This window comes from Astatotilapia calliptera, chromosome 12 (assembly GCF_964374335.1).
Source record: "Astatotilapia calliptera chromosome 12, fAstCal68.1, whole genome shotgun sequence".
NCBI lineage: Eukaryota > Metazoa > Chordata > Actinopteri > Cichliformes > Cichlidae > Astatotilapia > Astatotilapia calliptera.
Genome location: NC_137433.1, coordinates 37,029,177 through 37,042,240, shown reverse-complemented (window position 1 = coordinate 37,042,240; position 13,064 = coordinate 37,029,177). Strand labels below are relative to the sequence as shown.

General features: G+C 40.8%; 1 protein-coding gene and 1 long non-coding RNA gene across 2 annotated transcripts in view; one reads left to right on the top strand and one right to left on the bottom strand.

The window, feature by feature from the left end:
• LOC113033876 (protein unc-13 homolog B-like) overlaps positions 1–13,064 on the bottom strand; it is a 110,085-nt gene that overhangs the window by 89,940 nt on the left and 7,081 nt on the right. Inside the window, exon 5 of the mRNA XM_080308665.1 lies at positions 2,984–3,013. Coding sequence (XP_080164791.1) covers positions 2,984–3,013 — 30 coding nt within the window. The remainder of the gene's footprint in view (positions 1–2,983; positions 3,014–13,064) is intronic.
• LOC145419411 (uncharacterized) lies at positions 11,157–11,876 on the top strand. Its single transcript, XR_013900796.1, has 2 exons — positions 11,157–11,492; positions 11,665–11,876. It is a non-coding gene; the product is annotated as an uncharacterized LOC145419411 (long non-coding RNA).

Here is a 13,064-nt window from a genome sequence, read left to right as displayed (position 1 = left end):
AAGGATTTTAAAATAGATCCTAAATTGAATTGGAAGCCAGTGTAAGGAGGCCAGAGCTGGAGCAATATGCTCAAATAATACTACAGTTATGCACAAGTATTTTCATGTGTCGCAGCTAAACTGTATGTGTAGAGATAATGGTTCTTAAAGTACAGAACATAAAAAAAATAAAAGAACTACAAATATGTTGGAGGTTTGTCAGCTAGGTGACTGCAGTGTTTGTGGTTTTTCTGGGGACAGCTCAGCTCTGTGAACTTTATTTCTTCTTGTTTTGATTTGGTAATTTTTTTAATTTTTACTTTTTGTTTGTTTGTTTTTTTAACTTCCTGGTTATGTTTACAAATCAACTGCTGCTTGTGAACCTTTAAAAATGGTGTTCAGCTTATGCATTTAAATTGGACTCTGAGACTGGGCTGGTATTCTTGCTCAGCGACAACCAAACAACTGACCTGCTTATGGCTCTGGATGAAAACAAAAATCACTATTAATAATATTTTAATATTTGCACCGAAACCCAATGCTTGCTGGGTGCTATATAGCTGAGATTAATGTCTCCAGAGCCTAAAAACAAGATAAAAGTTACATCTTCTAAACTAATAAAGTGACACAAATCAGCTAACATCCCTCAGAGGTCATCCACCCATGAGATTTCAGGAGGGCCCTGGGACAGCAGCCAGCTCCCCCCAGGCAAACAATCTATTGCTTCTACTATTAAGATAAAATCAGATCATGTTTTTAAAACTGGGGCATTAGAGTGGGACAAACTCATGTCGCCCGACAGAAAGCCGTCCTGCGCTTATTCTCTTTCACTGACGTGACTGGGTGTTACAGCTGGGAGGAGAAGTAGGTGTGTTATTTCAGGTCATTCCAATGAGAAAATTACGAACAGAGAGCTCCAGTAATTCCAGTGTGCATCAGACACTAATGTATAACAGTGAAAAACAAGAGAACAACAGACCCTGTGTAAGCAGGCCGAGATAGGAAAAAAAGACATTTTGTGAACTAATGTGTTTACAGTGTCCTACTGCAGGTAGTTCAGAGGAACTACAGGACACCACAGGCGCCACCGACACAACCACCCATGTCCCGTTTCATGCACCCTGGATTCAAATCTCGCCCTCCTGCTCTGAGAAATTGCTCGTCAATCAGAGGCCAAAGGCAGCCAGTGACAAATCGCTCGTGTATGGAGTCTGTCTCTGTCTACTAAAGAAACTGAGAGATTTGTCTCCATCGTCTCCTTTATGCCGGGATGACACGTAGTCATTTCAGGCTAGCAGGTGGCCCTTTGTCTGTGATGATCTATTGATTTCCTTCTCCCGTCCTCCAGCTTGATTTCTCAATCTCCCACTCTTTGCTGTTGTTCTACCGTCATCATCGCCTGGAGAGAAGATGGAAGGACAAACAGCTGCAGCCAGCAAAACTGTTTAAAAAACAAAGAACAAAAATGTGCGGGAAGACGGAGTCCCACTCTTGACTGGCTGCTGAATCGTTGATGCTTCATGTGTGAAAAGGAACCGTTTGAAAAATGGTTTTTCAGCTTTGTGACACGTCTGTGTGCAGCCACAGAGAGATTCAAACAAGCGTTTTGCAACATGTTTGCAAAGGGACAAGTGCAGACTAACATCTGCTTAGCAGATCAAAATGTACCCTTTTTTTGGACTGACAAACTTTTATTTCCACATTTTAATTCAACTTAAGTACATGACCCCGGGTTTGATCCACCACCTGGCCGGGGCCTTTCTGTGGGGAGTTTGCATGGGTTCTCTCCGGGTACTCTGACGTCCTCCCACAGTCCAAAGACATGCAGTTAGTGGGGATCGGTTACTGGCAGTTCTAAATTGCCCATAGGCAACTGAACTCCACTGTCGCCTCACAGCAACCATCTGGGTTTAAATCCACTAGCCGGTACTCTGACTTCCTCCCTGAGTCTAAAGACTTACACGTCACATTGGCTAAATTGGCTGTAGGTGTGAATGGTTGTCTGTTTCTCTGTGTTAGCTGTGTTATAGACTGGATAAACATTTAAGAAGAGACTTTCGCCTCTTTATTGTTTTTTTGGTGCCAGAAGTGACTTCATGTGGATAAAAGACTTTATATGGAGTACTATCAGCTAACACTAGTAAGCTAGGTTAGCAAACTGCATCCAAAAAAAGTGTGTGTCATATACATATTTGCCTAATAAAATACATTTCACTAATGAAAACCAAAATATTAACTTTATGAACAACAAGCTACAATATTAGTCAGAAATTTCCATTAAAGTTGCTCCAAATGGCACCAACAGGATAAACATATTAAAGTTCAGTGACTCCAGTTAGCAGAGATGAGGCCTCCAGCCGTCTATGGCAGGACACCAACGCCCCCACGTCCCCTCCAGTGTCCAGGTCACCCCGCTCAGAGGCAGTTTAAAGGTTTAAAGGGTGCAAAAATCATCAAGGCCAAACTTTCTATCTGTTGTACTGAGCTATGAGCATGATTTCTGATGCTGTCAGGCATTCAAGGTCACTGGAGGACTTTTAAACATTAGGAAACCTCTTACTGTTTTTCAAACATCTGCTCAAAATATTCAATTTTTGCTTATTAAAGATCTTCAAAACTAATGAGAGCACCGCCAGCCTCAGCTGTGCATGATTAAAGTCTTAGCATGCCTACAAACTGAAGACTTCTAACACTGGTGCAAAACCTCAGGCTGTGAGAAAAAGGTCAAGGTCTTAAAAAGAGGACTCTGTCAAAACTTAAAGAAAACTGTTTATATTTCTTCTTTTTTTTATCGCTAAGACAAAACAAAAAGTGTGATGAGTGGATACCGTTGTTCCTGGATGATCAAGTTCTCTGTATCTTGGACACAGACACTGCAGAGTCAATATGTCTGTATCAGGTTTTGGAGATCACTGAAGTGACTTAATGTGAAATAATGTAGAAATACAAATAGCATATACAAAAAAAGCGCAGCAGAGAAAGAGCCAAAATAATACGCTCTTACCTGGGGGCCCGTGGAGTTTGGCTTTCTTTACTGAAAGAAGAAGAGAGAAAAAACCTATTAGTCCCAATGTGATGAAGAGGATGAAGAGGATTCTGTGACTCATCAGGATTATATACTCTTAGATATTTCAATGGAATTTAATTTTTGAGGGACTGAACAATGTTCTAACCCCTCTACACTCTTATTCCTGATTGTTGATGTACTTCAAAAATAAAATTGTGCAATAAAATTTCATAAAATTAACCCCAAGCCTATTAAATAACAGTTCAATGTGTTGTATGACTGTAGGAAACAAATACAGTTTTTATATTTGATGTATATTATTGTGGTTGAAACAGTATTGGCACTGTTGCAATAGCTGCAGGAAGAATGGACTGTGTGAATCAACAATCAGCGAGGAAATGAGTTGTGAAAAGACACTGACACAATCTGCTAAATCCATAAATATTAACCTAGAATAAGTTAACCCAGCCAAACACTGGAACCGTTCATAGAGATAACACATCCGTGATAAGAAACAGTTCATAGTTTATCTTGTGGGTGGAAGGATATGGGACACATTTCTCACTGCATACATCCTACTGGAATCTTTTCAGTGACTTCACATAATTTACTATAAGCCATAGCTTCCACCTTGATGAACGGCTGATGGTACTTTGGGTGCTTTCTTATTTCCACAGTGGATAAATCTGCATGTTTGAGTTGGAAGAGAGTTTATTCCTGATGCACTTCCTGATACAACCCTTCCTCCCTGTAGAATTTTGCTTTTAAGAAGGTTTTGGTTATTATTTCCGTCCTGGTACTGCACGCATAATACTGCACGCAAATCAAACAGACAAATCCATCTTCTACCAAACAAGAATGGGAAAACATTGCTTTCTCAAAAATCCAACAGCTGCTCTGTTCCCAGATGTTTTTGGACTGTTGTTAAAAAAAAGAACGAGTGCATGCTACGCAGTGGTAAACATCACCCTGTCACAACTTCTGAAAAGTATTGCTGTCATCAAATCCAGAATAGACTAATACTTTTCCTAAAATGGTACATTTTCTCAGTTTAACCATTTGATTGGTTTTCTACATTCTATCATGAATAAAATGTGAGTTTATGAGACATGTTTCTGTTTCATGTTTAGTTACTTCTTTGCTAATCAGTAATCCTATTAGCTACACTAGCGCCGCAGTAATTGGTGGAATAAAGCAACTGTGTTACTAGTTCAAGCTGCACCTGTTGGCACGACAATCCCAAATGTGTGCCGATGGCGTTCACAAACTTCGTTGGCCACGCCCCCACCCGCCTGATCAGCGGGCTGATGTCAATATTCCTCAGCCATTTACGACTGAGGGGTTTACAACATTTAGCCAAGCAAAATAATGTATTCTGATTACAGTTTTACAGCAACACGCAAACCTGAATATGACTACAGCTCGCTCACTTTCAAGGAAGCATGATGCTGCAGTTACATTTCTCCTCTCAGTCCAGCTTTCTGAAGCAACCGTTCTTCATCTATGACTCCGTGTCTTTGCTACTATGTGGATTCAAACAGAATAATCGAGCAGAATGGGGCTCTCTTTATGCTCTACTCAGTTTCCCAGCTCAGTTGATACATTTAAGAACCTAAAGTGATACACAGGCCTTATTAAAATGTATAGAGCCTTGAGTTTGACACATGTCATCTGTATACACATTTTTGTGCGTTTTGTTGGCTTTACTGTAATGTTGCATTTTAAACTTTTGCTGAGCAAAGCATCAAGCAGCGACTTTTGTTTGCACAACAGGAACTATGTGAAAACTAAACCTTATGTTCCTGATGGTGTTGCAATCAATGTATTTATTCTGAGGACTAAATATTATTAGTCTCTAAAGAGCAGCATGACAAAAATTTGAGAAACTGCTATTATAAGCTAGCATTTAGAGAAAAAGGGGTTATTTGTCTAGAAAAAAAGCAATTCACAAGAGAGTCTTGAAATGCCAACATGTTCTTGGCTTCAGGCTTGAAAGTCCCCGATATTGATCTGCAGTTCAATCAGGCCTCCCTTAAATCTGTTGCAGTCATTTGACTATGCAGCAGTATGAAAGCTTATTGCCTTTTTAGGGCTAATTCAGTTATTTAAATCCAGTTTAGACACATGTTCTCACTGAGGAAGATCAATATGCTCATTCAATCACAGTCAGAGTGAGAGATGTGATAAGAAAAACAGAGAGAGAGAGAGAGAGACTGTTAACAGGTCATTTATCTTAGGCTGTCAGCACAGCTTGCTTTGTGTGTCAGTCGTGCCAGCTCGGCAGAGGCTCACAGTGGCCTCGTTGGTCAAGTGCCAACTGGGCTCTGACGCTACCTGTATGAATGACCCAACACTGTGAGAGAAGATGTGATTTAGTCTCATTCAAAAATAAATAAATGTGAAACAGGTGATTCAAGGGTAGCGCCACTGCTTTATATAAATGTAAAAAGTGTTCTGAAACTTTAGCTCACATGTTCTGAATTTACTTTACAAAATATTCAGTGTAAAGTTGGCTCTGTTTGCCAGTGAGCCACCTTTCAGAATCACAGCTCCTAACGGAGAAGCATTAAAACCAACATTAAAACAACACAGCTCATATTTGTAACTGTGTGACAACAGATGGCAGCTGTCAGGTGTTACACCTGAGTCCGAGGTAATGCACAGCGCAACATTGTTTCGATTCAAGTCAATAAAACCGGATCAGCAGCTCATTCAAATTAAAATCAAAAAGAGCCTTATCATGACACACATGATTGGCAGCGTCGGACATGTGACTTGTGCAAAGTTTATACTTAGACGTTATATAACGTACAAAGGATTTAAAGCCCTACCAGATGTGATGATGTGCGTTTGTGACATTTGAGCACAGAGTCATCTCTGAAACGAGGCACCAAGGATCAAAATGATGCAGCACAATCAAAAAATCCTTCAAAACCTGAGAGCGACAATGCAACATCAGAATGAGTTCTGAACTTCTGCCTGGTGGAAAAATGCATCCTCTCCCCTTAGTCTGATGTGTATGGAAGCCTGTTTCCGCCACTAAAGGAAAAAAAAAGGCTCCATAACTCGAAATTTCGAGTCATTTTCTCAACATTTCAACTTTTTTCCCTCAAAATTTCGACTTACTTGAGTTAGTTATTAACTCAAAATTGTGAGAAAAAGTGACTCAAAATATCGAGTTAGCACTGCCAATCAGTAATCTATGTGAATGATGTCATTCCTTGTTGCCCGGAAGCTGAAACCCTCAGGTACAAATGCTACAGCTAAGCTACCGGTATTACATCCAGTCATGAATGCACAGATTGCTGAGTATTTTCAGCGTGGCTTCAAAAATGATGAAATCCTTGTGTTATTAGCTGAATCACATGACATTACTATCAGCAAACGTACTCGCGAAAGCGCCAATTTGTTGCGATCCAGTTTTGAGTGCGTGTTACAGGTGTTGGGTAGCACAAGATATCCTGATTTGTTTAAAGCAGCCTAAACCTCAACTTCATGCAAATGAAGCGCAGCCAATACAATGTTCTCTTTGAAGACAGCAACGAACAGGAAGTGCTGACAAACTGGCAGAAAACAAAGGCTTGTAATGAAAAAAAAAATCACCTAAAATATAAATGCAAGTGCATCGCTACACCAGACAGAAGCACTCTTTAAGATCTGGACAAATAAAAAAGCGATGGTCAGTGTCACATTTTAGTGCTTGCAGAGGTCAGCATCCCTCTGGGCTACAGGGTTGGTGAGGCTGATCAGAGGTAGTAAAGCAGGCACGTGTCCTCTGGAGTGATTGTATGAGAGGATGCGTGCTGCTGGTGACCGCGTGTTTAGCTGGTGGGATAATCCCTCCAAGCTAATGCTTTAAGCGGGGCTGAAATCTACCAGACCCTGCTACATTGTTCTGTGGATGAATTACAAAAGAGACATAGGAAAGCAGAAAGACTTCTTTTCATTGGTCAGTAGCTAACTCTCAACCTTACAAAGTTTTTTCTTTCTTAATACCTGAAAAAAATAAAGAGACTGAGAAAACCCATTTGGGGAAAAGAGCAGGCTGATGTTCGTGTGATGACTAGTGCACTGGATTAAAGCTGCTACTGAGGAGCACTCAAACACACATCTGTAATGTCTCCATACGCAATGGAGGACGTGGATGACAAGGCATTGTGTTTTTGCACAACACAATGCTTATACTGAAGCTTATATTCAAGCACAGCAGGCTTGATAATATATTTCATTTGGTTCTTTAAATGCCCAATTTAAAATATATAATTATGTTTGCTTGAAAACAAGTTTACTGAGCCATCTTGTATCTATCCTGAACTTTCAGGGTTTGCATTATATAACTTTTCATTGTCATTTTAAATACAAGGCCCAAAGAGAGGGAGGTCATCATTAGCAGGACAAGTAGATTTTTTCTTTTAATGAAATCGATACAGCATGGTATCACAATACTATTGCAAAATTGCAATATTGTATCCATTCAGGGACAAAGTTACATTACTCTAGGAATACTACAAACATGCATATCGTCCTGAGATAACGGTAGCCGAGTAAAATTAAATTAAATTGGCTCAAAAAACAGCGAACAAAAAAACAACTGGACACACTTAGCTTCACAAATTCAGAGCCAACTGGTGCCTGACTTGAACTGACTGCACTCGCTCTCAGAGAGATTATCAAAGGTTTAAAAAAAGATTGCTGTCTAATTTACAAATGCAGTCAGATTGCCAACATGTTGCCATCAGTCTGAATGAGTGTTTGTCAGTGAGCAAAGGCAGCTCGCTGGTTATATTCTGGCTACATTCCTATATAACAGGAAGGTTGATGAGCACAAATGTAATAGTTAAATGTCAATTTCTGTCAAAGTGGACGGCAACAGATGTGGGATTTTTAATGATTTATCACGGCTAATTGTTAGATTATCAAACGGCCTGCATTTGTTTACTCAGTCCCTAAGGACCCCAAAGCACTACATTCAGTCATTCACACACACACACATTCACACACTGGCAATGGCAAGCTACGTTGTAGCCACAGCTGCACTGACAGAGGCGAGGCTGCCGGTGGTCAGAGGGCCCGGTGGCGCCCAAGGATATTTGGCATGCAGCCAGGAGGCAGCATGGGATCGAACCACCGATCTTCTGATTAGTGGCTGACCTGCTCTGCCACCCCGTATGTATGTTATTTCAGTACTCAGATATTGCTAAATGTTAAAAAGCACAATTATATTTTATTGCGAGTGAAGTATGATAATATGATATGATAATAATGATAATATCACATCGCAGGGTCTTTGGGTGTTTCCACATCAAATCATTAGGTCAAACTAAACCTAACAGACAGGAAGCAAAATCTTTAGCCAAGTGCAATCAAAAGACGCCTTCATGGAAGGAAATACAGAAGGTTTACAACAAGGTGCAAACCGCTGGTTACACTGAAGGCAGGAGTGGGATATTCATCAATGGCCAAGTCAGTCACCTGATCTCAACCCACTAGACAAGTTTTCTCAAGGAACCAACACCCACAATTAGCACCCACCCACAATTGGTGAACTCCAGAGGTTCCACATTTCAGACAGACACTGACTACAAAGTTAGATGTTTTTAATACAAAACAATCTTTATATTTAACATCCTGTTAGTTTGGTCAATTCATTTTAAACCTCTAAAAAATGGAGTTATGTGTATAAAAATGGGTGTAATTTCTAAACCCCTCACACATTTTTTTGAGTAAAGCTGCAACTGTGGTTGCGTGCAGAGGCTAAACTACAGAAACTGAGTCAAATTATGGGCTTCACTATATTTAACTTACGGATATGCATCGTTCACTTAAGCGTTAAGTTTATTCTCCGTATCACATGTAAAATTCATCCAAATACATTTTGAAAGTAAGGCCTAAATATTTGTTACGTTGCTCTCACCAGGAGTACAACATCTATGAATTACATGAACAGTGAATGCACGTTTGTAACCGATATCCAAAACAACTATCCAAGACTGAACTTTTAGCCTGACATGGGAGAGAAAAAAAACAACATCTGACAAACTCTGAAAGCTAAAATGATTTTCTGTCATCTCCTCTGTACCCCGATGACATTCTTCTCTTTGTTGGACTGCAGCTCTGACTGTGACCACTTACAATCTGCTCTGGTGTCTCAGGTTTGAGCTCTTTGAAGTGACAATAAGTGCAGCTTTGAAGCTCAGGGTTGGAAATGGCGTCTCGGTGGTGAAATAAAGACACTTTTGAGCCTCTGAAGCGTCACAACTTTAACTCGCTGGAAGCTGGCCGTGTAGAGGAGAGCCCTGGACAGGATCCATGACCTCTAATCTGTGCCCGAACATTCACGAATCCTCTTCCCTCAGTTTTGTCATCAGTGAGTGAAAGACATGCTTGATTGGGTCAAAGGTCAGGCGACAGTCTCAGAAAATTTGGTGATCTTATGGAGATCTTAGTTTTGGGCCACTTTACCTCTGTCTTGTGAAGCAACACCTAACCAGTGTTATCATTTGATTAAGCTACTTTTATCAGGAGCCACATCATCAGCAAACACCAGTGACCAAGTTCTAATGTCAGCATTACAAGTCCAGGTTAGCACACTTGTAATTACATCCCTTTGGACACCTCTTAAACCAAACTCAGCACGAATGCCTGGAATCAGCTCTATATCTTTATTTCTTTAATTTGTCATGAATTCATTTAAAAAAAGAGAAAAAAGCAGATCACAGCTGGACACAAGACTGTTCATCAGGTTGGGAAAACATGGCTGTAATTCCTAAATAGTCAAATGCAATATTTAAACACCCTAAATTATATCTGAAAGTCTACACAAGTTGATTGCTTCTTTCTGCCAGCTGGTCTCAGTTTGTGACCAACACCCCGCCAGACAACCTACAGGACATCTGCACCCCTCATGAAACTTGAGCATATCTGTGCATATTTATTTATGTTTGGCATACTTTGGGGGTTTATTTCATTAAAAATAAAAGATGGCACCCTTTTACAATGATGCGCTTTTCATCTAAAGAAAAGCTGCACATAAAAGATATGATATTCTTTTACTTTGAAATATAACATTACCACACAATCACTCAGGTGTAGTAACACCTAATAAAACGTGTTGAACAGGAGCAGCAGACCTGACATGCTCAGCAGCCAGACAGGCGCAGACTATAGCAGTGTCATTACAAGGGGCCAGACTGTGCCTCTATTTTTAGCTCCAGTCCTTCAGCTCATGGTGGGTTTGAGAGCGTACAGGTTGCAAACCTTTTGGCCATGTCATTAACACCCTCTCACTTCCATTAATGTACAGCCCCCGTGGACCTCGCCAGGCCGACCTAATAAATACAACTATTGTGGATCTAGCATGGGTTGGTCAATATCCTCTGACTGAAGTATGTTTGATCATTTTACTCATGTATAAGCTTCTGCTTACGCTCGGGCTTTATGCTAGCAGCATATATGGCTGTATGTTTGTGTGCAAACACTTCAAATTCAGCTTACAGATTAACATAATTTCTCTGAACTGTATCTAAAGACACTTTATATTGCAAGGTTAAGCTGTAATATATATATTCTGTGTATAGTTTAGTGTTGTGGGCATACACATTCCTTCATTTAATTATCTGTTTCAATGCCAGTGCCTCATTGTGTTTACATTAGCATGTATACCACATATTATCCTGCATAAACGCAAATTAAAAGAGACCGTCTCCCTACCTCTCCACGGTAATGAGCCAATTAGAGAGACGCTACTGAAAGTCCACGAGTGATCCAGTATGAGTGGATCATGGAACGAGGGCTTTATAGACCATGACATTACCACAGACACATACAGTCGCACCATTACCTGAGTGCTTGTCTTCATTTGTTCACTGTGTATCAACATGTATTCATCACAAACACAAATTAGAGTTCCAATCGATCAATATCTGGGGTCTAAAACAAATCAGAACTCACAAACCTAGTTTACAAACCAGGATTAAAACCAGTTTTAGATCCTCCGTGTTTTTCTAGGACCTGCATTCATAAGGAAATGAAACTTATGGACTTCTGCATTCCTGAGTTACATCCAACCCCTTTTTCCTGATCAGTTTTTGCACAATTACTTTGACCCTTCAAACCTCTGCAGGTCTATTTTTTTTTAATTCAAGAAAATTGACCAGGAAACGATAAGAATCAATAAAAACAATGACATTAAATCAGTTTTATCAGTATCTAACCTTTGTGGTCACTGTGATGAGCGCAAAGAGAATCCAGAATCCAGGAGTCATAACGCTTCATCCCAGAAGCCTTCATATGTTGATTTTTTTCCACCTTGTCTATCTTAGGTTTACAGCGATCATGGCCATCCCAGATGTCACCGAGGGAAGAGGCCATCACATGGCTGAGCACAGAAAGACAGACAACCACACAATCACATCTACACCCAATTCAGTCATCAATGAACCTAACCAACAGTCTTTGGACTGTGAGAGGAAAGCCACAGGAGAACACTCCACACATAGAGCCTCAGGTAACCATAAGGTTCAAACCCAGAACCCACCTGCTGTGAAACGGTGGTGCTAACCACAACGCTGCGCCCTAATTGAAATATTACAACTTTTACGATCACCTATGTAAAACCATGCAGTGCACATGAACTGTTAAATACTCTTTGTCCTCTTCTTGTTTGGTTTTCTCTTTAGGGGCCTCCACAGTGGATCATGTACTTCCATCCCTAGCATCCTCTGCACAGCTTCCTTCAATACATCCATGGATCATTTCTGTGGTCTCCCTCTTTTCCTGTAACTTTGTTGCCAAAGAGCTTGACCTGAGCTGTCCCTCTGATGTACTCATGTCTAATCTTGTCCTTTCTGGTCACTCCCAGTAAAAAGCATCTTCAGCTCTGCCACCTCCAGCTTGTCCTCCTGTCTTTTGTCAGCTCCACGGTTTCCAAATAATAAACCATAGCAGGTCTCGCTGCTATCATTCTGTCACAAATCACCCCGACACTCATCTCCACCCACTCCACCCTGCCTGCACTCTCTTTCTCATCTCTTGTGCACTGCCCATTGCTTTGGATGGTTGAGCCCTGGTATTTAAACTCATGTACTCTCACCATCTCTACTCCTTGCACCTTCACTGTTTTCAGCTGGGAGATTCTGAGGGGAGACCAGAAGTCTTTGGAGATATTAAATATATATTTCATCTACCCTGGGAGCATCTCAGGATTTTCCAGGAGTAACTGGAAAACAGTGATGTTAGGAACGTTTAGCCTAATACTGATCCAATTCTGTTTCAGATAAGTGCAAAAAAATGGACAGATGCTGGTTTACACATATTTGTCATTACAAATACGTGTGGTGATGTGCCAACTGATGTTTTTACTGCAATAAGAATCACCAATCACTATCAAAACTCCCGCCTTTGTAAGAAAAAAGAAAAAGAGAAGAAAAAGTGCTGAGACAGCACCAATTTCTGCAAAGAGCAGAAAAATCAGGTGAACGCAGTTTTGTGTCTGTATTTTCTCTGCATTTCATGTCACAATCGTCTTGGAGTGTACTTCTTTGAGCACTCCTCGACCTGAGTTGAGACAAGTGGCCAGTAGCAAAGATTAAGTGTAAAGAGAAACTGTTAGACTGAGCCAATGCTCGTAGCAGGAAATAGCCTCATCATGACAGGGAGGGAAAGAGAAGGAGGAAGTGAAGTCCTCTGGCCCATGTGAGCTGCAGTCCAACATACACACACGTATACAAGCATAACCACGCAGGATAGGAAAAGCAGCAGATGGCATGGGGATTATTTCCCCTCTATCCCCACCCCCGCCTCCACAGATTGGCCGCTGAAGCTTTGCTTGCATCCCTGTCATTTCACTACAGTGTGTGCCGGTGTACTGGCTGACCTGGTCTGCCTTCACCTTTGCCCTCATCTGGTGGCCTACAAAATGGTTTTAGTTATCACCTTGAATGGATGAATCCAAACCAGGCCATTAAAAAAAACAAACATAAATAAAATCAGCACAAGCTCCAGTTTTTGTGCCGATCTGCTGAGACTGAATGCCACTCTGCTTTCTCCAAATGCCTGACAGTCGACCTGCACGTATTTA